This window comes from Lipotes vexillifer, unplaced genomic scaffold, assembly GCF_000442215.2.
Source record: "Lipotes vexillifer unplaced genomic scaffold, Lipotes_vexillifer_v1.1 scaffold134, whole genome shotgun sequence".
Lineage (NCBI taxonomy): Eukaryota > Metazoa > Chordata > Mammalia > Artiodactyla > Lipotidae > Lipotes > Lipotes vexillifer.
In genome coordinates, this window is record NW_006787464.1 from 2,964,119 (window position 1) to 2,988,608 (window position 24,490).

Below are 24,490 nucleotides of genomic sequence, written 5' to 3' on the forward strand. Positions count from 1 at the left end.
TTTCATGCATTTGTTGGCAATCTGTATATCTTCTTTGGAGAAATGTCTATTTAGGTCTTCTGCCCATTTTTGGATTGGGTTGTTTGTTTTTTTGATATTGAGCTGCATGAGCTGCTTGTAAAATTTGGAGATTAATCCTTTGTCAGCTGCTTCGTTTGCAAATATTTTCTCCCATTGTGAGGGTTGTCTTTTCATCTTGTTTATGGTTTCCTTTGCTGTGCAAAAGCTTTGAAGTTTCATTAGGTCCCATTTGTTTACTTTTGTTTTTATTTCCATTTCTCTAGGAGGTAGGTCAAAAAGGATCTTGCTGTAATTTATGTCATAGACTGTTCTGCCTATGTTCTCCTCTAAGAGTTTTATAGCGTCTGGCCTTACATTCAGATCTTTAATCCATTTTGAGTTTATTTTTGTGTATGGTGTTAGGGAGGTTTCTAACTTCATTCTTTTAAAAAAAAAATTTTATTTATTTATTTTTGGCTGTGTTGGGTCTTCGTTGCTGCGTTCAGGCTTTCTCCAGTTGCCGCGAGCAGGGCTACTCTTTGTTGTGGCACACGGGCTTCTCATTGCACTGGCTTCTCTTGTTGTGGAGCATGGGTTCTAGGCGTGAGGACTTCAGTAGTTGCGGCACGTGGGTTCAGTAGTTGTGGCTCGTGGGCTCTAGAGAGCAGGCTCAGTAGTTGTGGCACACAGGCTTAGTTGCTCCGCTGCATGTGGGATCTTCCTGGACCAGGGATCTAACCCATGTCCCCTGCGTTGGCAGGCAGAATCTCAACCACTCTGCCACCAGGGAAGTCCCTAACTTCATTTTTTTCCATGTAGCTGTCCAGTTTTCCCAGAAAAGAGGCTGTCTTTTCTCCATTGTATATTCTCACCTGCTTTATCAAAAATAAGGTGACCATATGTGTGTGGGTTTAATCTCTGGGCTTTCTATCCTATTCCATTGATCAATATTTCTTTTTTGTGCCAGTACCATACTGTCTTGATTCCTATAGCTTTGTAGTATAGTTTGAAGTCCAGGAGGCTGATTCTTCCAGCTCTGTTTTTCTTTCTCAAGATTGCTTTGGCTATTCAGGGTCTTTTGTGTTTCCATATAAATTGTGAAATTTTTTTGTTCTAGTTCTGTGAAAAATGCCACTGGTAGTTTGATAGGGATTGCATTGAATCTGTAAATTGCTTTGGGTAGTAATTTTCACAATGTTGATTCTTCCAATCCAAGAACGTGGTATATCTCTCCATCTGTTTATATCATCTATAATTCCTTTCATCAGTGTCTTATAGTTTACTGCATACAGGTCTTTTGTCTCCTTAGGTAGGTTTATTCCTGGTATTTTATTCTTTTTGTTGCAATGGTAAATGGGAGTGTTTCCTTAATTTCTCTTTTAGATTTTTCATCATTAGTATATAGGAATGCAAGAGAATTCTGTGCAATAATTTTGTATCCTGCTACTTTACCACATTCATTGATTAGCTCTAGTAGTTTTCTGGTAGCATGTTTAGGGTTCTCTATGTATGGTATCATGTCATCTGCAAACAGTGACAGCTTTACTTCTTCTTTTCCGATTTGGATTCCTTTTATTTCTTTTTCTTGTCTGATTGCTATGGCTAAAAATTCCAAAACTATATTGAATAGTAGTGTTGAGAGTGGGCAACCTTGTCTTGTTCCTGATCTTAGAGGAAATGGTTTCAGTTTTTCACCATTGAGAACGATGTTGGCTGTGGGTTTGTCATATATGGCCTTTATTATGTTGAGCTAAGTTCCCTCTATGCCTACTTCCTGGGGGGTTTTATCATAAATGGGTGTTGAATTTTGTCAAAAGCTTTCTCTGCATCTATTGATATGATCATATGCTATTGAGTTGATCATATGGTTTTTATTCTTCAGTTTGTTAATACGGTGTATCACGTTGATTGATTTGCATATACTGAAGAATCCTTGCATTCCTAGGATAAACCCCACTTGATCATAATGTATGATCCTTTTAATGTGCTGGTGGATTCTGTTTGCTAGTATTTTGTTGAGGATTTTTGCATCTATGTTCATCAGTGATATTGGCCTGTAGTTTTCTTTCTTTGTGATATCCTTGTCTGGTTTTGGTATCAGGGTGATGGTGGCCTCGTAGAAAGAGTTTGGGAGTGTTCCTCCTTCTGTTACACTTTGGAAGAGTTTGAGAAGGATAGGTGTTAGCTCTTCTCTAAATGTTTGATAGAATTCGCCTGTGAAGCCATCTGGTCCTTGGCTTTTTTTTTGGTTGGAAGATTTTTAATCGCAGTCTCAATTTCAGTGCTTGTGATTGGTCTGTTTATATTTTCTATTTCTTCCTGGTTCAGTCTGTTTATATTTTCTATTTCTTCCTGGTTCAGTCTCGGAAGTTTGTACTTTTCTAAGAATTTGTCCATTTCTTCCAGGTTGTCCATTTTATTGGCATATAGTTGCTTGCAGTAATCTCTCATGATCCTTTGTATTTCGACAGTGTCAGTTGTTTTTTCTCCTTTTTCATTTCTAATTCTGTTGTTTTGAGTCTTCCTCTTTTTCTTGATGAGTCTGGCTAATGGTTTACCAACTTTGTTTATCTTCTCAAAGAACCAGCTTTTAGTTTTATTGATCTTTGCTATTGTTTCCTTCATTTCTTTTTCATTTATTTCTGATCTGATCTTTATGATTTTTTCCCTTCTGCTAACTCTGGGGTTTTTTTGTTCTTCTTTCTCTAATTGCTTGAGGTGCAAGGTTAGGTTGTTTATTCGAGATGTTTCCTGCTTCTTAAGGTGGGCTTGTATTGCTATAAACTTCCCTCTTAGAACTGCTTTTGCTGCATCCCATAGGTTTTGGGTTGTTGTGTTTTTATTGGCAGTTGTTTCTAGGTATTTTTTGATTTCCTCTTTGATGTCTTCAGTGATCTCTTGGTTATTAAGTAGTGTATTGTTTAGTCTCCAGGTATTTGTATTTTTTACAGGTTTTCTCCTGTAATTGAAATCTAATCTCATAGCATTGTGATTGGAAAAGATACTTGATATGATTTCAATTTTCTTAAATTTACCAAGGCTTGATTTGTGACCCAAGATATGATTTATCCTGGAGAATGTTCCACGAGCACTTGAGAAGAAAGTGTATTCTGCTGTTTTTGGATGGAATGTCCTACAAATATCAATTAAGTCCATCTTGTTTAATGTATCATTTAAAGCTTGTGTTTCCTTATTTATTTTCATTATGGATGATCTGTCCATTGGTGAAAGTGAGGTTTTAAAGTCCCCTACTATGTTTGTGTTACTGTCGATTTCCCCTTTTATGGCTGTTAGCATTTGCCTTACGTATTGAGGTGCGCCTATGTTGGCTGCATAAATATTTACCATTGTTATATCTTCTTCTTGGATTGGTCCCTTCATGATTATGTAGTGTCCTTCTTTGTCTCTTGTAATAGTCTTTATTTTAAAGTCTATTTTGTCTGATATAAGAATTGTTACTTCAGCTTTCTTTTGATTTCCATTTGCATGGAATATCTTTTTCCATTCCCTCACTTTCAGTTTGCATGTGTCCCTAGGTCTGAAGTGGGTCATTTGTAGACAGCATATATACGGGTCTTGTTTTTGTATCCATTCAGTCACTCTATGTATTTTGGTTGGAGCATTTAACCCATTTACATTTAAGGTAATTATCGATATGTATGTTCTGATTACCATTTTCTCAATTGTTTGGGGTTTGTTATTGTAGGTCTTTTCCTTCTCTTGTGTTTCCTGCCTAGAGAAGTTCCTTTAGCATTTGTTGTAAAGCTGGTTTTGTGGTGCTGAATTCTCTTAACTTCTGCTTGTCTGTAAAGGTTTTAATTTATCTGTCGAATCTGAATGAGATCCTTGCTGGGTAGAGTAATCTTGGTTGTAGGTTTTTCCCTTTCATCACTTTAAATATGTCCTGCCATTCCCTTCTGGCTTGTGGAGTTTCTGCTGAAAGATCAGCCGTTAACTTTATGAGGATTCCCTTGAATGTTATTTGTTCTTTTTCCCTTGCTGCTTTTAATATTTTTTCTTTGTATTTAATTTTTGATAGTCTGATTATGTGTCTTGGTGTGTTTCTCCTTGGATTTATCCTGTATGGGACTCTCTGCGCTTCCTGGGCTTGATTGACTATTTCCTTTCCCATATTAGGGATTTCAACTATAATCCCTTCAAATGTTTTCTCAGTCCCTTATTTTTTTCTCTTCTTCTTCTGGGACCCTTATATTTCGAATGTTGATGCATTTAATGTTGTCCCAGAGGTCTCTGAGACTATCCTCAATTCTTTTCATTCTTTTTTCTTTATTCTGCTCTGCAGTAGTTCTTTTCACTATTTTACCTTACAGGTCACTTATCCGTTCTTCTGCCTCAGTTATTCTGCTATTGATTCCTTCTAGATATTTTAAAATTTCATTTATTGTGTTGTTCATCATTGTTTATTTGCCCTTTAGTTCTTCTAGGTCCTTGTTAAACGTTTCTTGTATTTTCTCCATTCTATTTCCAAGATTTTGGATCATCTTTACTATCATTATTCTGAATTCTTTTTCAGGTAGACTGCCTATTTCCTCTTCATTTATTTAGTCTGGTGGGTTTTTACCTTGCTCTTTCATCTGCTGTGTGTTACTCTGTCTTCTCATTTTGCTTAACTTACTGTGTTTGGGGTCTCCTTTTTGCAGGCTGCAGGTTCATAGTTCCCATTGCTTTTGGTGTCTGCCCCAGTGGCTAAGTTTGGTTCAGTGGGTTGTGTAGGCTTCCTGGTGGTGGGGACTGGTGCCTGTGTTCTGGTGCATGAGGCTGGATCTTGTCTTTCTGGTGGGCAGGTCCACGTCTGGTGGTGTGTTTTGGGGTGCCTGTGGCCTTATTATGATTTTAGGCAGCCTCTTTGCTAATGGGTGGGGTTGTGTTCTTGTCTTGCTAGTTGTTTGGCATAGGGTGTCCAGCACTGTAGCTTGCTAGTCATTGACTGGAGCTGGGTCTTAGAGTTGAGATAGACATCTCTGGGAGAGCTTTTGCTGTTTGATATTACATGGAGCTGGGAGGTCTCTGGTGGACCTATGTCCTGAACTCAGCTCTCCCACCTCAGAGGCAGAGATCTGACACCTGGCCGGAGCACGAAGACCCTGTCAGCCACATGGTTCAGAAGAAAAGGGAGAAAAAAAGTAAGTAAGTAAGTAAGAAAGAAAGAAAGAAAGAAAGAAAAGAAAGTTATTAAAATAAAATAATTTTAAAATTATTAAAAATAAAAAAAATTTAAAGTAATAAAAAAAAGAAAAAGAAAGAAGAGAGCAACCAAACCAAAAAACAAATCCACCAATGATAACAAGTGCTAAAAACTATACTAAAAACACACAAACAAACAAAAGACAGACAGAACCCTAGGACAAATGGTAAAAGCAGAGCTATACAGACAAAATCGCACAAAGAAGCATACACATGCACACTCACAAAAAGAGGAAAAGGAAAAATACATATGTATCTCTATATAAAAAGAAATAAGGGGCTTCCCTGGTGGCGCAGTGGTTGAGAGTCCACCTGCCAATGCAGGGGATGCGGGTTCGTGCCCTGGTCCAGGAGGATCCCACATGCCATGGAGCGGCTGGGCCCGTGGGCCATGGCCACTGAGCCTGCGCGTCCAGAGCCTGTGCTCCACAAATGGGAGAGGCCATAGCAGTGAGGGGCCCGCGTACTGCAAAAAACAAAAACAAAACCAAAAAAAAAAAAATAAGGAAGAGAGCAACCAAATCAGTAAAGGAATCTACCAATGATAATAAACTCTAAATACTAAACTATGATAAACATAAGACCAGAAACAAATTAGATGCAGAAAGCAAACCGCAAGTCTACATTTGCTCCCAAAGTCTACCGCCTCAATTTTGGAATGATTCATTGTCTATTCAGGTATTCCAGAGATGCTGGGTACATCAAGTTGATTGTGGAGATTTAATTTGCTGCTCCTGAGGCTGCTGGGAGAGATTTCCCTTTCTCTTCTTTGTTCGCACAGCTCCTGGGGTTCAGCTTTGGATTAGCCCCCTCCTCTCCGTGTAGGTCGCCTGAGGGCATCCGTTCTTCACCCAGACAGGACGGGGTTAAAGGGGCAGCTGATTCGGGGGCTCTGGCTCACTCAGGCAGCGGGGATGTAGGGGTACTGAGTGTGGGGTGAGCCTGCGGCGGCAGAGCCCCGCGTAACGTTGCAACAGCCTGAGGCATGCCATGCGTTCTTCCGGGGAAGTTGTCCCTGGATCACGGGACCTTGGCAGTGGCGGTCTGCACAGGCTCCCGGGAGGGGAAGTGTGGATAGTGACCTGTGCTTGCACACAGGCTTTTTGGTGGCTACAGCAGCAGCCTTAGTGTCTCACACCCGTCTCTATAGCCGCAGCTCGTGCTGGTCTCTGGAGCTCGTTTAGGCGGTGCTCTGAATCCCCTCTCCTCATGCACCCTGAAACAATGGTCTCTTGCCTCTTAGGCAGGTCCAGACTTTCCCCCAGACCCCTCCCGGCTAGCTGTGGTGCACTAGCCCGCTTCAGGCTGTGTTCACACAGCCAACCCCAGTCCTCTCCCTGGGATCTGACCTATGAAGCCAGAGCCTCAGCTCCCAGCCCCCACCCACCCAGGCAGGTGAACTGACAAGCCTCTCGGGCTGGTGAGTGCTGGTCGGCACCGATCCTCTGTGCGGGAATCTCTCCGCTTTGCCCTCCGCGCCCCCGTTGCTGCGCTCTCCGCCGCGGCTCCAAAGCTTCCCCCGCGCCGCCTCCGCCAGTGATGGGGCTTCCTAGTGTGTGGACTTTTCCTCCTTCACAGCTCCCTCCCTGAGGTGCAGGTCCCGTCCCTATTCTTTTGTCTCTGTTTATTCTTTTTTCTTTTGCCCTACCCAGGTACATGGCGGGGGGGTTCTTGCCTTTTGGGAGGTCTGAGGTCTTCTGCCAGCGTTCAGTAGGTGTTCTGTAGGGGTTGTTCCACGTGTAGATGTATTTCTGGTGTATCTGTGGGGAGGAACGTGATTTCCGCCTCTTACTCCTTCTCCATCTTGAAGGTCTCCCCTGACAGCTTTATTTATTCGTTTATTTTTGGTCCTTCAGTAAATGCACACTTAACATAATTTTTATTTTTGCTATTCTTTTTTTAAAATTTTTATTGGAGTATGGTTGCTCTACAATGTTGTGTTAGCCTCCACTGCACAACAAAATGAATCAGCCATACAGATATCCCCTCCCTTTTGGACTTCCCCCCCATTTAGGTTATCACAGTGCATTAGGTATAGTTCCCTGTGCTATACAGTATGTTCCCATCAGTTGTTAACATAATTTGTAAAAAAATAAATTGAACTAAGTTCTAGGTATTTGGTTTATAAAAGTAACGTTACACAAATTCTGTCCCCAACTAATCACGTCTTTCTTTTCTAGTTTACATAGTCCCTTGTCATGGTGTTTTCTTTCTTTTTAAAAATTTTATTATATGGATTAATCTTGTGGACTTAGTTTAGGTATAGCTAAATTATAAATCCTGCTACCTAGAAGCAGACAGACTTATAGGATAGATAAAATGGGTATATAAATAGGCTCCTTCTATGCTCACAGGGGCCTGGATAAGGATGCTCTATTATTCACTGAGGAATGAGCCACAACTACTTTTACCACTCAGTTTGTGAGAAGGGCCAACTTTTCTCTCATTCTACCCACAAAGCTCCTTCCCTCCAAGTAGTGTGAAGAACTGTGAAAGGTTGGAGATTTGGCCCTACTTACAGAGTAGCAAGTTAGCCTGCCACAGTTTCATTGCTTCTGGCAGAAGACATAAGACTCCTGGGTCAGAGACAAAGGACAGTTTATGATGCACAGCAACAGGAGTAGCACCTTCTGTGCCAGTTATCTGAGCCCCAATTCCACCGGGCAACAAGCAGAGAGCCAGATGTCACCTGTACACACACTAGGTTATGTTACAGGAATGGAACCTTGAGTTTAGGGAACCCAAATCTTTTATAATGGACAGTAATATTCCTGTTCTTGTTCAGAGGAAGGCTCTTTCTCTGTCTTCTGAGGCTGTCTGTCATACAAACGTCCTTGAAAAGATAGGAACAAAGGCAGCCAGTGCTTCTGCTCACAAGATGTACAGAAATACAGGAGACCCACGGAGAATTTTCCCCCAACAGTAGGAAGAAGGAATGGAAGGGATAAAAGCCTAGGAATAAAAACTGTGTTCCTAGCACTGGGTTTTTGTTTTGTTTTGTTTTGTTTTTCGTTGTTTTTTTTTTTGCGGTACACGGCCCTTTCACTGTTGTGGCCTCTCCCGTTGCGGAGCACAGGCTTCGGACGCCAGGCTCAGCGGCCATGGCTCACGGGCCCAGCCGCTACACGGCATGTGGGATCTTCCCGGACCGGGGCACGAACCCGTGTCCCCTGCATCGGCAGGCGGACTCTCAACCACTGCACCACCAGGGAAGCCCAGCACTGGGTTTTCATAGAATATGAGGAATGGAACTGGAGTTATAAATTTGGTAGGTTAGTTCACTAGCATAAATTTATAAATCTGTTTTTTGTAAGTTGTATTGGTTTGGGGCTGCTCGAATTTTAAAAAATTAATCCTTTTCCCTCTCCCACTTTTTTGTCTTATAGTTAGAAAAATTCCCTGTGAAATTACATCCTGTTGCAGTTGACTTAAAGGGAATACAAGTAAAGGCCTTGATTTGTGCTGCATGGGCTGGAACTAAAGGAAGGCTGCTGCATGTGTCTTGGATGGACCATTGAAGTGACACTGGCAAACAAAGGAAGAAACCCAGAGAAAAGTAGAGCTCAGATGGGAGGATGGGGGTTGAGCTAAAGCTGCCTCTTCCCAACTTGAAATCTCTTACGGACCACTTACATGGTAATTCTTTGGAATGTTTTATGTTTTTATAGAACAGCCACTTTGAGATGGAAGTCCAGAATTTCATTCAGACACCATGGGAAAATTTCAAATGCATTTTTGTGTAATAAAGATACCCAGTTTGGATCTTTATTTTATTCATATTTAATTTAAATTTGGATAAAAATATTTCTCCAAGTCCCTCAGAAAGAATAAATAAGCAGTTTACATTCTAAAGTCTTTCATGTCCAAAAACTTGTCTTTCTTTTGTTCTCAAATATAAATGATGATTCATCTGAATAGCAGATTCCTGGTTTGCCATTTTGTTAGAAGTTGAAAATGGCTTACTATTTTCTAGCCTCAGAGATGCAGATGAGACATATGAAACTGATTTGCTATCCTTTCCTTTGTAATTATCCGCTGTTTTCCTGTGCCTTTGGAATTGGGTAATTTTTCCATAAGTCTAGCACTTAGTAACACTTTTGATCTGAAGATTCAAGTCTATCTTAAACAAAGGGCACTTTTTTCTTATTTCTTTGATTATTTCCTCACCATCTGTTTCTTACTCTCCTGCTTTATGTATTAAATATATATTTTCATACTGAGTATCCTGAATGTATCTACATGTCTCTTTTCAAACTGATTTCCATTTTTTGGTGTTTTTATAAGATTGTGCCTTTATTTTATCTCCTAGATTACCAATTCAGTCTTCATCTGTATTCTATTTTTAATTTCCCTACTCATTTTTTGATTCAAAAATGTCTGTTTTTTTTTAAATACCCTTTTCTCCTGTTTACTTTCCTTAAGAGAGATATTTTCTAAAGTTCTCTTCTGTTTCCTCCCATAAGTCTGCCTCGTTAGGAGTCAGGTACCTGTTTTGATTGTTTGGCTTCATCTCCATCCTTCATGTGAGTCCCCTTAAATGACCTGTGGTTTCTCTTTACTCATTTCAGTGAGTGTGGGTTCCTGCAACACCTATGAAGGTCAGGCTAATTTGGGACTCAGGTAGTATCAGGCAGTGAGAGAAGATTCTTTTGCAGTGATCAGTGGTAAACAAGCTGTCATGAGAGGGTCTCACATGGCAGGTGAGGGAGTGAGAAATGAAGAGGCCTCCAGAAATGGTTCTCAAACCTCTAGTTGTATTAGAACCATCCGGGGTGCTCTGAAAAATCACCTATGCCCAGACTCTTCCCTACTAGTTAAATCACAATCTCTAGGGCAGGGCTCAGTGCATTTTCCAAATACTCTGAAGTGAGCAGCCACTGCTGAGAAGCTTTGCGGGAGAGTCTCAGGTTTCTCCAGGTATGAGCAATAAGTGGGAGCCCTCTTCCAGCTGCAGGGAAGAGGAAGCATCCAGCCCAGAAGTGAAGCTCTCTCCACAGAGAGCCGGAGGAGGCAAGGCTGTTACCTGCCCAGAATCCTTGTGGGGCATTTAAGGAGCCTGTGCCCAGGTAAGGGAGAAGTTGTGTGGGTAGCAGCAAGCAAGGCATGAATCTCTGTTTTCACTTACTTAAATGCCTCCTTCTCCTTCCTGCTCCCGTCTCTCCCCAACCCACCTACATATTATGTCGCACTTTACGTAGGATTTTATCGTCGAAATGATTGCCATATGTAAACATGGCTCGTGTATCTCATTACTATCTTATTTATTTATTTATTTATTTTTGGCTGTGTTGGGTGTTTGTTGCTGCACGCGGGCCTTCTCTAGTTGCAGCGAGCGGGGTCTACCCTTCGTTGGGGTGTGCGGGCTTCTCATGTGGAATTTGACCAATTAAATTTCACTGTAGGCCATTACCATATTCTCTATATTTCCTTATCTTTCCTGTATGCAAGTTTATCCTTCTGTCATAAAAATATTTCTGAAAGGAATATTCTTTTGAATTTATTTTTAGGAAAATAATTCTTCTAATGAGAAGCCCCTATTAATCTAAATCTGTCTACTTACTCCTAAATTGTTTCCTAGTTCTTACCACTTAATAAATGGTAAAGTTGCCATTTTCATCTGATAATCCAGTACTGAATGCTTAGGTATTGAAGAACTCACTTTGTTTCTCTTTAAACATTTCTTATGTTCCAGGTAACTTTCTAAAATGAGTAGGGCTCTTCTTTCTTTCTTTCTTTTTTGTTTGCGGTACGAGGGCCTCTCCCTGTTGTGGCCTCTCCCGTTGTGGAGCACAGGCTCCAGACGCACAGGCTCAGCGGCCATGGCTCACGGGCCCAGCCGCTCCATGGCATGTGGGATCTTCCCGGACCGGGGTACGAACTCATGTCCCCTGCATCGGCAGGCGGACTCTCAACCACTGCGCCACCAGGGAAGCCCGAGTATGGCTCTTCTGTAAAAGGTCCAATTATGAAAAGTTGCAAAGAAGAGTAGATTTGGTGTTTATTGACAAATCTTAAAGACTATACACGAATGAAAGGCAAAAGACTGAGATTTTTGAATGATTATAAAACTCTCTCTGTATCAGGAAAGTAATCTTAGGAAGGTCCTTCCAGCAAATTCTGGGTATTTGTGGCCATCAACTTTATCAGTTCCCTTTTATCCGAGAAAAATGCAGAAATCCTGAGATAGTAGTTACATGGAAAAGATGTTTCTGGGAGTAACTGAAAAAGAAGCCCTATGCATTTTAATGGTTTTCAATCCTAGCTTTATGTAAGAATCATCTGGGAAAATCTTTAAAATAGTAATGCCTGGGACCTACTCCAAACTAATTAAAGTTGAATCCAATTACTTTAAAGCTTCCCAGGTAATACTAACATGCAGGTGGGTTGAAAACCACTGCTCTGAAAACAAAGCTCAGCTACAAATCAGGTAGCACCAGGTTGAGCGTTGCTATGATATTCAGCAAGCCAAGGAGAAACATGGAACCGATGTCAGTGTTGGGCAGCATGGTTATAGTGGGACACAGCTAAAGGAGGGACTCATCCAGCTAGAGGATGATTTCCCTGGACCATCAGTGTCAGCCCCACCTGGAAACTTACTAGACATGCAAATTATTAGGCCCCAGCCCAGACCTACAGAATCAAAAACTCTGCCAGTGGGGGCCCCCAATCTGTGTTTTAACTAGTCCTCCATGTTTGAGAACCACTGGGCTAGAACAGGGTTTCTCCATCATTACTGTCCATGGGAATCACCTGGGGGATCTTGTTAACTGCAGCTGTCATCTGGGATGGGGTCAGAGATTCTGCATTTCAAACAAGCTGCCAGGTGATGCCAATGCTGCTGGATGATGCCAATGCTGCTGGATGGAAGACAACACTTTGAATAGCAAGAGACCAGAGATCAAAAATGAAAGAGGCATGCAGTTACCAGGAGTTACTATGGTACTGGTGGTGGTAGTTATGATGTAAGGTTTAGGCTAAGCTGAAAGCTGTGTGACTCAGATCTGACATCTTGGCTTAGTGTAGGAGTGAGGTTTGTGAGCACTGGTGGAGGCTGGTATCCTGTTATAATTAACGTAACCTATAAGACCAGGAGCTGCATCTCAAGATTTGGAGGAATTAAATCTGTGCAATATAGCCAGTGTAATCAGCATATCACTGTTGATATGGGGGAAAAACTTACCGCCTTATGCTCTGTTATTTAAGTAATCGTTCCGCTATGGCTGAAAAAGGACTCACTGCAAGATGATTGGCTTCCTAGAACAGGCAGTTTCTGGAGATACTATAAATTCTAATAAAAGTTTAAGTTCTCTGAGGAGCCCCCATAATTTTTAATGACCTCTTTTGCTATTTAATGGCATTTCTAAAATCCAAATCTGAGTATGCACTGCCCTGTTTAAATCCTGCAGCAGCTCCTCACTGAAGGAGATTGTCCAGAGTGCTTTACCTGGCTCATAAGGCCTTGGTGATCTGGCCTTTATTTACCCCTTTAGCCTCATTTCTTACCAATCCATCTCCAGTCTCTACCCCATATGCCTTTCAAGTCTAGCAACACTGAACTACTTTTGGTTCCTCAAATGAGCTGGGCTTTCCTTTGCCTCTGTTTGACCCTTTGTTCATGTTATTGCCTTGGCCTGGAATCAGTTTCTCTCTTTTAAATCTTGTTGCCTCTTCACTAACTCTCTGGGTCTCACCTGAGGGGCAACCTCCTCTAGGAAACTTGCAGATCCTCACATTAGGAATCTCACTGTGGCAACTGGTGTTTGCCCGTTCACTTATCTGAATCTCCATTGAAGAGATATATTTCACTCTTGCTGTCATATGCCTAGAGTATAGTAGTCACTCAGTAAACACTTGTAGAATAAAATCAATAAATTAAAATTACAGTCGTATGGGATAGCAGAGCTACTGTTAACAAAAATTAAAATGAAGTTGTCTTAAGAATTCTTTATTTGAACTTGGTTTAGGGCCAGTCATTCAAGCATGAGTGACAGTACAAAATTGCCACAAAGCTACTTGAAGAGAGGCAACTGTTAGAAGTGGTCTTAAAAGCAAAACTCGGAGCGTAGATATGCTGCCAGTTGGACTTATCTGTATGTACTAGATCCTCTTAATTTCTTCAACCAAATTTTCTTTCTTTTGGCCTAGGTTACACCCTAATTCTTGTGTAAATTCTTGACATTTTCCTGTACGTACGTGTGTGTGTGTGTGTGTGTGTGTGTGTGTGTGTGCGCACGCACAGAGCAAGCAAAATTTACTTGGTCTTTGAATCTTGAAACTATGTGCCTGTTTGTCTTTATTTTAGACTCTGATTTCAAACTTCAACTCAGCCAGACTTAAACAACACAAAAGGAATATTACTCAGCTATTGATATCATCACTAAAGACAGGATCAATGATGCCTTTATAAACTACTTATAAACTACAGAAAGGAAAGGGAAAGCAACAGTATCATCCTGGAAAATACTGTCATAAAACACACTGCACGTTATCTTTAAATGTTTCTAATGGGTCATTAGCCATATATTATGCTATCACATAATGGTATACATATATATAAATTCAAAAATATAAATATATACAAATATATATAATTACAATTATATAATACATAATATATAATAAGATATTATTTTTCCCTTCTCTACATGCCCAACTTCCATTTTATGCAACTTTTTCTATGTATTATTAAAATATTCTATTTTAACATGGATAGTTCTATAAATGATTTCGAAGTAAAAGTATTGGCTGTATCTACATAAAAACAAAGTAGTAGTGAAAGAAGTTTGTGATAAAGCTGAATTACATAAACCACTAATATTTATTTGTGTTAGGAACAAACTCCTTTTTCTTATGGCTGCACAATGGAGACATGTTCTGACATCCTGGTAAATCATACACAACAAAAATCTGAGTAAACTGTATTTTGAGTCTAAATGATCTTGTTTTATTTTAGATTGACACATTTGTCCAATTGTCTTCTAGACACCATCACCTGGATGCCCCACAGGCATCTAAAACTTAACACATCCAAAATAAAGCTCAGCATTTCTCACTCGAATCTCTTATCCACTCCAATCTGCTTTTCATCCTATGATCTCCACCTAAGTACAAAACACCAAAGTACATCTAGTCACCAAGACCAAAAGCTGGAAATCATTCTGTTGAATGTGGTAGTGATAAGAGCATAGGCTCGGAAATCAGACTGCTATGTCTAAATCCAGCTTCTGCCACTTGTTAGCTTTGTGACTTTGGGCAAGTTATTTTACCTCATCAAGACCTGGGTTTGGCATCTGTAAAACTGCACTTAATACAATGATTTACTACAGAATAAATGAGGTAAGAACACACTACCACCAATGTCCAATTGATTTGAAGTCCTATTGATTCTACACCTGAGTATTTCTTTTGTCTGGGCTCTCTTCCCCATTTCTGATGCCTAGAAAATTATATAGCATTACATATATGCACAATGCCAGTGAAAGACCAGTTATTACATATTCAGGCTACCCCTTGTAAGTACACAGAGAAACTGCCTTACTTAGTTTTCTCGGCCTACTTGTTTTGCAGTATAGTGGTTAAAGTTTGAAATAAATCTTGACATTAATTTGGGGCATTAATTTAAAGCTCAAGAAGTCTTTCTTTAAAAATCTAGAATTATAATTACTATATACAATTATCATCTGCAATAGTGAAATATTATAATAAATATTTTATAAACTAGGAATATTCAGAATGCTAATCTAGCATATTGTAACTCATAACCATTATGAAATATACCTGTTTGACAAAGCCTACATTTAATACAGATGGCATAATCTAAGACAAATATACAATAATGCTTTAAAAGTTCAAACTGAAAGTTTGAGGTAGTTATGATGATTACCTTTTTGTTTTTTTAATGCCATATGATCTGTCTTTTGTGATCTTTGATTCTGCGTCAGATGTGGAGGTAGCAATATCCTTTTCAAATTCCAACTGAACATCAAATGTCAGGGGTATCACTGAAATCTTTTTCTTTACTTCACTCTGAAGGCAGTTTTTCTGCAGCAAATCCAAAACATAACTCAGTGAAAAAGGGAGCACTTTTCATATAAGGAAAATCTGGTATGGAAAGGACAAAATTAATCTCACTTCATACATACACACACTCACACACAGAATTTATGTGGCAGGCAACAATGGAAAAATAATGCTGACTGAAAATTGGAGGCCTTGTGTACCAACTCTTTTTCTATCTATGAAATGAGGGTGTTGGACTAGATGATCACGAAGGCTCCCTCCAAAATCTAAAGTCCAGAATTTAAGAACTACCTATATATTTAGCAAAGATAATATTGATACATAGAGTTATTGGAACTATAGCTGGCAGCTCTCTCCAACCTGCTCTTCTCCCTGGAGCCACACACATGGTGGAACATGAGCCAGAAATAGAGTTAAGAAAGGACTCGAAAGAGAACTTTGTTCAAATATTTATACAGATGGACTGAAGAGGGAAAAGCGTAAAGCTAAAAAGTGAGTTAAGGAGCCAAAAATCTTCTTTAAAACATTCTCTCAGAGCACAGCACAGAGGAACAAAGAGACAAAAACTTGAAAAAGAAGTCAAAGGATATGGGAACTTCTGTTTCTGCCAGTGAGGGATTAAGTGCTACAGGAATTGCCCTTCTGCTATACACAAGTAGTAAAACCAGCCAAAGTATGTGAAAACAACTACAATCAGGCATTAGGAAACAGGCAGAGCAGGACCATGATCCCTGAAGAAAGGGAAACAAATTAGGTAAACCCTGCAATAGCCTAGCTTACTTCTTGGAGGCGGTTTCTGGACTGACGCACAAGGAGGGGGAACTTAAACCAAAGCTTGTGACTCTGACCTTGTTGAGTTTGAGAGACAGACCCTGCACCAGCAATCACACCCTTGGGCATTCACCCCAGAGAAATGAAAACTAACGTTCATACAAAAACCTGTACACAAATATTCATAGCAGTTTTACTTCATCTTATTTTTTTAGCAGCTTCATTTTTATTTATTTATTTATTTATTTATTTATTTTTGCGGTACACGGGCCTCTCACTGTTGTGGCCTCTCCCGTTGTGGAGCACAGGCTCCAGACGCACAGGCTCAGCGGCCATGGCTCACGGGCCCAGCCGCTCCGCGGCACGTGGGATCTTTCCGGACCGGGGCACGAACCCATGTCCCCTGCATCGGCAGGCGGACTCTCAACCACTGCGCCACCAGGGAAGCCCAGCTTCATTTTCAAAAGCAAAATATTGAAAACAACCCAAATGTCCTTCAGTGGGTGACCAGTTGAAACTCTGTACATCCATATAATGGAATACTACTCAGCAATAAAATTTATATATTATTTATCATATAAAAGCTATTGCTTCATGCAAAAACTTAGATGGACCTCAGGGGCATAGTGAAATATTCAATCTCAAAATTTTACACACTGAATAATTCCATTTATATACCATTCTCAAAATTACAAAATTATAGATATGGAGAACAGATTAGTCCTTGCTGGGGTTAGAGACAGAGAACTGAGGTGAGGGCATGGATACAAATATAAAGAAGTAACGTGAGGGAGTACTTTTTTTTTTTTTTTTTTTTTTTTGCAGTACATGGGCCTCTCACTGTTGTGGCCTCTCCCGGTGTGGAGCACAGGCTCCAGACGCGCAGGCTCAGCGGCCATGGCTCACGGGCCCAGCCGCTCCGCGGCATGTGGGATCTTCCCAGACCGGGGCATGAACCCGTGTCCCCTGCATCAGTAGGCAGACTCTCAACCACTGCGCCACCAGGGAAGCCCATGAGGGAGTTCTTTTATAGGATGGAAGTGTGCTGTGTCTTGATTGTGGTGATTTCTGTAAATCTGTAGCAGGATAAAATTGCATAAAACTACAGACCCAAACGAATGAAGGTTAAAAAATGGTGACAACTCAATAAAGTCTGTAGTCTAGTTAACAGTAATACACCCGTGTCAATGTTGGATGTAACTCATACTGGTTTTGCTATTGAACTACAACTCTAAGATGTCACTGATAGGGTCAACTGGGTGAAAGGTACATGGAACTCTTTGTACTATTTCTGCAACTTCCTGTGAGTCTATGATTATTTCAAAATAAAAGTTTTTAAAAGATTAAAAAACAATTACCAAAGTGATTTATATACTATATATCATTTTTTTGTCAATAGAAAAAATATATAATCCACCTTCATAAATGTATATGTATGTATGTACATGTATATTTATGTTATGCATATTTATAAGTAAAGATAAATGTATGTATACATACAGATATTCATACTTGTATATCTTTGTAAGAGTACAAAAGATGTGGATGAATAAACCTCAACTGCTAAAATGTGTCTGTCTCAGAGGAAAGGATTAGAGGGAAGAGGCCAAAGACTATTAATATTTCTTTATAAAATTTTCCTTTTATATAATTTTCTTTATACATATCTATATGTTGCTTAACTTGTTTCCAAAAGTATAATTTGAAAATTAAGAAAAGGTTTTAAAAATGATTATATATACTTTTAGAAGAATCTCCAGAGAATTTTCAATCAGTAACACATGAATAGTAACACAAAATGAGAAAATATGTGGAAATACTTTGCCCAAACGAAGCTCCCAGGAAAAGTAAGAATTATTATTACTAATTATAACTTAAAATTTTATGTAAAAAGGAATTTCGTGACAAATTTAATAGATTTATCTCTGATTATATATATATATATATTTTTTGTGTGTGTGTGGTACGCGGGCCTCTCACTGTTGTGGCCTCTCCTGTTGCGGAGCACAGGCTCCGGACGCGCAAAACCAGTGGCCATGGCTCACGAGCCCAGCCGCTCCGTGGCATGTGGGATCTTCCCGGACCGGGGCACGAACCCGCGTCCCCTGCATCAGCAGGCGGACTCTCAACCACTGCGCCACCAGGGAAGGCCTGATTATATTTTTTTAAGTATATTACAATTCATTTTAAACAAAAAATAAAAAAGCAATAAACTTTGGGGTGTCAAAGTCTAAAAGGTTTGCTTTAGTCAAGTTACCCCTGGTTTGCTATTCAAAATTTTGATAGCTATAACAGAATTAATTTATTCCATTTTTCAGTATTCCTTTATTTTCTGAATGAAAGGAGATAATTATGAAAAATTAAAAAGAAACCAAATTATTATTCAAACACCAACGTTTTCATTTTCAAATTGCAAATATGATCATTCACATAAGAGTTTCTCTCTGTGATGTCTTCCTTGATTTCTCAGACTCTATTGTTCCTTATATATGCCTCATTTATTCACATTGTTATATTATTTTACAAGTCTTTTTGCAACCAAATTAAATTGCTCACATATGGTAAAAAATCTGGTGTTCCAGAACTGTATTCTTTATTAATATTTTATATGGGATTTTATAAGAGACTCACCCTTTTTAGTTTAATTATTTTCTATGAACTTTATTTCTAATTTGGTAGCTACACCAAATATTTTCTTCCTTTTAATGAACCAGCTAAACAAGTTTTTATGTTTAACAGGTTAGTAAGAACTATAGGAGTAGTCACATTTACTATTTGACTGCTTAGGATTCTTTTTTTTTAATTTACTTATTTTATTTATTTATTTTTGGCTGCGTTGGGTCTTTGTTGCTGCGCGCGGACTTTCTCCAGTTGTGGCAAGCGGGGGCTACTCTTGGTTGTGGTGTGCGGGCTTCTCACTGCGGTGGCTTCTCTTGTTGTGGAGCACGGGCTCTAGGCACACGGGCTTCAGTAGTTGTGGTTCGTGGGCTCTAGAGCACAGGCTCAGTAGTTGTGCATGGGCTGAGCTGCTCCGCTGCACATGGGATCTTCCCGGACCAGGGCTCAAACCCATGTCCTCAAACCCAGTGGTTAAGGTGGATTCTTAACCACTGCACCACCAGGGAAACCCAGGATTTTTTTTTTTAAAGCAGGTTAGATACATCACAACCAAATACAGCAGCTAGCTAAAAGTTACCTTGTATATTTAATTAATTCTTTATAGTATTACATAGATGACTCTTTCAACTAATATAATTGTTTTTTACAAATTGGTTTATAGCCTCATACTAATGTATCATTAACTAAGAAGTAAAAATCGTTCACATTTGAAATGATAACCTTTTAATGGAAAATTGAATTTTAGCCTATATTTTACAAACCTTTGCTCTTATGGCCAAGAGTGTCTTTGCTTGCTCATCCAGAATATCTAACTTCTCTAAGATTTTTTTTGCCATTGTCAGTCAGTAAATTCCTATTTTAAAAGGAGGGGAAAAAATAATAAATCTCCAAAGCAATTAAATTTAAACATACAATCAATTATTTAGGCATAAATTAAGAGATCCACTTTTACAATACTGTTTTAGGTAAAGAAAAGAACTGTATAGATCATGGAATAAACTACAGAATTGTAGAGGCACCCAAGACTTTTAGATAGAAGCTAATATGATCAGAATTCCCGGAAGCATGTGGGCCCCAGGAATTTTTAAATGTATGATAAAGGTGAGTTGGAGAAAGTTCAAGATTACTGTATGAGAACCAGATGTGACTCATACCTGAAGCAAGGGCATGCAGCTTGATGTATACCTATTTTCTTTTTGTCATGATTTAATTTCAATGAAAGTAAATAAGAAGAGCTCACATTTACAGAGTTAATTACGTTCAAATTAAGTTGGTCAATGGGGGCTTCCCTGGTGGTGCAGTGGTTGAGAGTCCGCCTGCCGATGCAGGGGACACGGGTTCATGCCCCGGTCCGGGAGGATCCCACATGCTGCGGAGCGGCTGGGCCCGTGAGCCATGGCCGCTGAGCCTGCGTGTCCGGAGCCTGTGCTCAGCAACGGGAGAGGCCACAACAGTGAGAGGCCTGCTTACCGAAAATAAATAATAAAATAAATTGGTCAATGATCCAAAACTGTTAATACAGCACTTAGAAGACAAACAGTCACACAGAAGGAGCAGCAACCAAACTGGTGAGGTTCTGTTGCCATAATAGTTCTTACTTTCCAGTCAATTAATTTGCTGAAAATTTCATCTGGAGTCAGATGGTCCACATTAGTTTTGGGGACCTGAGTGTTAGCCATCAGGACTTGGTCTAATTTATTTCCACTTTCAGATGAGAAAATTAAAAGCCACAAAGTACCTTACAATGCAATACAAATAGCTAGGGGCAGAGTGGAGGCAAGGATCAGGAATATTAAACCAAATCTCCCTCTATTTTATTTATTTTAAAAATTTGAGTAGACATTTATGCATTTGACATATTTTTGCTCAGTGAATTGAATGGGCTCCAGTGGCATTTAAATGTAAAATTTCACAGAAAGTATTGAACTCATTAATATTTCTAATGAACATCAATGTCAACACTAAGCTTCTTTCTAGCTCAAAAAAATTTTATGTGATGTCTCCCATATTGTATATTATTCAATCAGTATCACACAGAGACAATAAAGCATGAAAAGACAACAATTAAGAATCCTATGCCAGGAGGGGTGGGATAGGGAGGGAGCCGCAAGAGGGAGGGGATATGGGAACATATGTATATGTATAACTGATTCACTTCGTTATAAGCAGAAACTAACACACAACTGTAAAGTAATTATACCCCAATAAAGATGTTAAAAAAAACAGTACAAAAGAATAAACTACTTAGAAAAAAAAAAAAGAATCCTATGCCAAAAGCTTATATTATTTTGTATTTGGTTTCTTTTAGCTCTCTTTTCTACTTTCTTTCCTTTACTACCTATTGCCCTGGGAGTGAATTCCTGGTGCTCTGCTAGTGTCTTTCCATCCCAGCATGCCCTCTGACATTTTGCTACATCTAAATACTTCACCTCTGTCCCATGATGTAATCCAACATGACAAAGGGCTTTTGGGGGCTATGAGGCTGCGGGCAGATAGCCTACCTTGTTGTGAACCACATAACCTTGGGTTGCAGGTTGGAAAGGAGAGAGGCAGGGCAAGGGTGTTAGCAGAGTGTGAATGCCTCAGACTCTCTGGGTCTCCTACAGGAGAGGAGGGGAGAGATTTTGGAAGAGAATAGAGATTATCTGGATGCTATATACTGTCTTTTCAGATTCAGGAACCACCCCTCTTATATATCCCAAAAACAACTTCAGGGATTTTAGTTCCTGTGTTTCCCTTAAACATAATATGACTTCAAGTATGGGGAAGGATGCTATATTTCTCACCAAAATTTATTTTATCGGAGACAAAGCTTTCTATTTCTAAATGAAAGAGAGAGGTAAATAACTAGAGGAACCGGCATATTGAAACGAATGCATTTCCAAGTTTGGGGAAGGTAAAAATTACATGAGGGAACTAAGACATGCTGCTTACTGTGAGAGGGATGGAAAGCAGGTCCTTTTAAAGGGTAAAATGTCTTATGCATCTTACTTTTAGAGTCCCTCATCTTTAACATCACATCAGACATTTTAAGCTATACCACATCATCCCAATTTTTACACACACACACGCACACAGAGCTGCAATTTGAAAGAATTGTTATGTTTTGGATTTAAAATTATTTTGCTATGAGTAAGTTATTTAGCTATGGTATGATTTCTGGCAAATCACTGTGCATATCATGAGTTTCTTTGAAGTGAAGAATACGGAATTTGACAATGAAATTGAAGGAATGTTATTAGTTTCAGTTTTGCAGTTTTATTTTCATATTTTGGAACCAATACTTCCTTTTTCAGTTTGCAAATGCTTTCATAGGTCTTTGGCAATGTGCCAATGGTTCCCAGTGGAGGAAGGGCACTGGCAGAAAGTTTCAGTCCTTTCTTTCTCTCTCGTTTTTTTTTTTTTTTTTTTTTTGATTTACCAAAATTCGTTGACACAAAAACCCAAAGGTTTAAGATGGATCTGTGTTTGAGGAAAAATGCATCATTTCATCATTGGAGGAGCTCTGCCTTCTAACTTCAAGGCCAGAACGTGAGCTCATGCATTGGCCTTAGATGACAGGGGTCCAGTGGCTGTCCTCATTTTTTGCGGTACGCGGGCCTCTCACTGTTGTGGCCTCTCCCATTGCGGAGCACAGGCTCCGGACGCGCAGGCTCAGCGGCCATGGCTCATGGGCCCCCAGCCGCTCCGCGGCATGTGGGATCTTCCCGGACCGGGGCACGAACCCGTGTTCCTTGCATCGGCAGGTGGACTCTCAACCACTGCGCCACCAGGGAAGCCCTTAATGTCTATTTTAAACCAGCATATTGGCTTCATACTTCTGCTTCATATTTATACTTCTATGGGCATAAATTCTGCTTCATTGTCCTATTTCTATGAGCATACATTTTCATTTAATGATCAACATTTCATTTGGCCTCCAGCTACTAACTCTATTACATGAAAGACACTGTGCTAGGTATTCTACCAAATTTATTGAGTAAGTTGGCACCTGGCAGACATTTTTCTTGTGACACCCATCTTCCTAGGCAAGGCAAATAGTCTCTCCTATTTCAGGTAAGAACTTGCAACTTCCACTTCTCATGCCAGAGTCTCATCGGCAACCATTCCCATCTCACCTGTATTTTAATTTTAATAGAAGTGTTTCCTCTCCCATCCAAAGCTAATCCCTCCCAAATACTCTAGGTTCTACTACCTCTGTCCTCCTAAAAGAATTACCTCCATTTTTTATCCCCTTTCCTCTATCTTTCATTGGTTTTCTTCCCCAATTTCTTCTCCTTAGCATGCTCAAGTCTCTTCTATTTAAAAAAAGAAAAAAAATTCCTCCTCTAACCTTACTAGCCATTATTCTCTCACATCTTCCCTTTATTGCCAAATTTCTTAAGCTAGTTGTCTATGCTTAGGTTTTCTAATTTTTTACATCCCTTGTCCTTCTCAGTCAGCCATCAATTGACTTCCTCTTAAACTATTCCTCTAAATCTGCTCTCATAAGTCACCAGGGTCACCGTCTTATACATAGGTGGGCACTTTTCTGCTCTTATTTACCTTATTTGAATCTTTATAACTTTTGCTAATGTTGACCACCCCTATGGGTCTCCCTTCTCTTGGTTTCCGTGACAACAGTCACATCCTCTTGCCTTCTCTGAACATTCCTTGCCAATGTCTTCAACTTGCTCTTCTTTCTCAGACCGCTTCCTAAATACTAGTGTTCCTAAATGTTCAGCCATCTTTTCCACTATTCCATATATTCTTCCAGGATGAGCTTCCAAACCCAAACCATGGCTTTGGAAGTAAATACCATTTATTTCTAAAGAAAATCTCTCTTCTGAGTTCCAAACCTATATACTTCACTCAATCCAGATTTCCCACAGGTAGCCCAAAGGTAGGTCTAAAAGTAAATCCATTCTTCTGCTCCTTTAGCCAAAAATCTCTTCCAACCTTTATTATCACATAGGCATCTCTTTATTATCACACACGTTGTATCTTAGGCATCCAGCCCATAAACTTAAGAGTTGTAATGGTTCTCAATCCTAGTTACACTGCAGAATGAACTCAAACGGTTTGAAGAAATACAAATTCCCAGTTACCATGTCAGATCCACTAAGTCAGGATTTATGGAAGTTAAGACCCGGTATCTATGTTTTAAAGCCATTCTGATGCAGCCGTTCCCCAAACCAGAATTTTTGTCACCACTCTCCTGGAAAACTCCCTCCCACCGTTTCCCTAAGTATACAACAGTCACTTTCTCTTGTATATGCTACATCCTACATATCTTTTTAGTTTTTTTCCTCTTATCCATTCACATTGCTATTGCCTCAGTTTAAGATTCCATAACTTGTCTGGATTATTGTAGTAGTTTCAAAATATGTCTGTACATTTGTTTATTCTTCACTTTTGCCTGAATTATTTTTTCAAGAAAAATACAATCACATGCCTCCCTGATTGCAGCTTCAATGCCTCCCTATAGCTTTCAGGACGAAGGTCAAGCTCCTTGATTTATCATGCAAGGCTCATGGTCTGGCCTCTGACTAAGCCTTTAACCTCACCTGCCTCTCCCTCACGTATACTTGATATTCCAGTCCTAATGAACAACTTGCAATTCTTGAATGTGCTGTATTTTCCTTTACTTGTTGCTTTGTCTTTGCTGTTCCCTCTGCCTACAATGCTGTTATACATTCCCTGTATTTCTAAGTCCCATTCATCTCTCAAGACCCAACACAAATAACACCTCTGCTGGGAGGCTTTCCCTGATACACTGTGATTTAGATGTCCAACGTCTGTGTTCACATGATAGTCTATGTATACTGCTATCCTAGTACTTAATCACACTTTATTAAAGCATTTGATATACTTGATTCCCCCCTATACTGTTTCT

General features: G+C 39.7%; 1 protein-coding gene across 1 annotated transcript in view; it reads right to left on the bottom strand.

The window, feature by feature from the left end:
- The window catches only part of CUNH1orf141 (chromosome unknown C1orf141 homolog), a 55,905-nt gene extending 36,437 nt beyond the window's left edge, over positions 1 to 19,468 (bottom strand). The window contains exons 1-2 of the mRNA XM_007460099.1: positions 19,377 to 19,468; positions 15,089 to 15,246 (exon numbers count right to left, since the gene is read on the bottom strand). Of these exons, the coding sequence (XP_007460161.1) occupies positions 15,089 to 15,246; positions 19,377 to 19,451 (233 nt within the window). The 5' untranslated portion in view covers positions 19,452 to 19,468. The remainder of the gene's footprint in view (positions 1 to 15,088; positions 15,247 to 19,376) is intronic.
- Between the last annotated feature and the right edge of the window lie 5,022 nt (positions 19,469 to 24,490).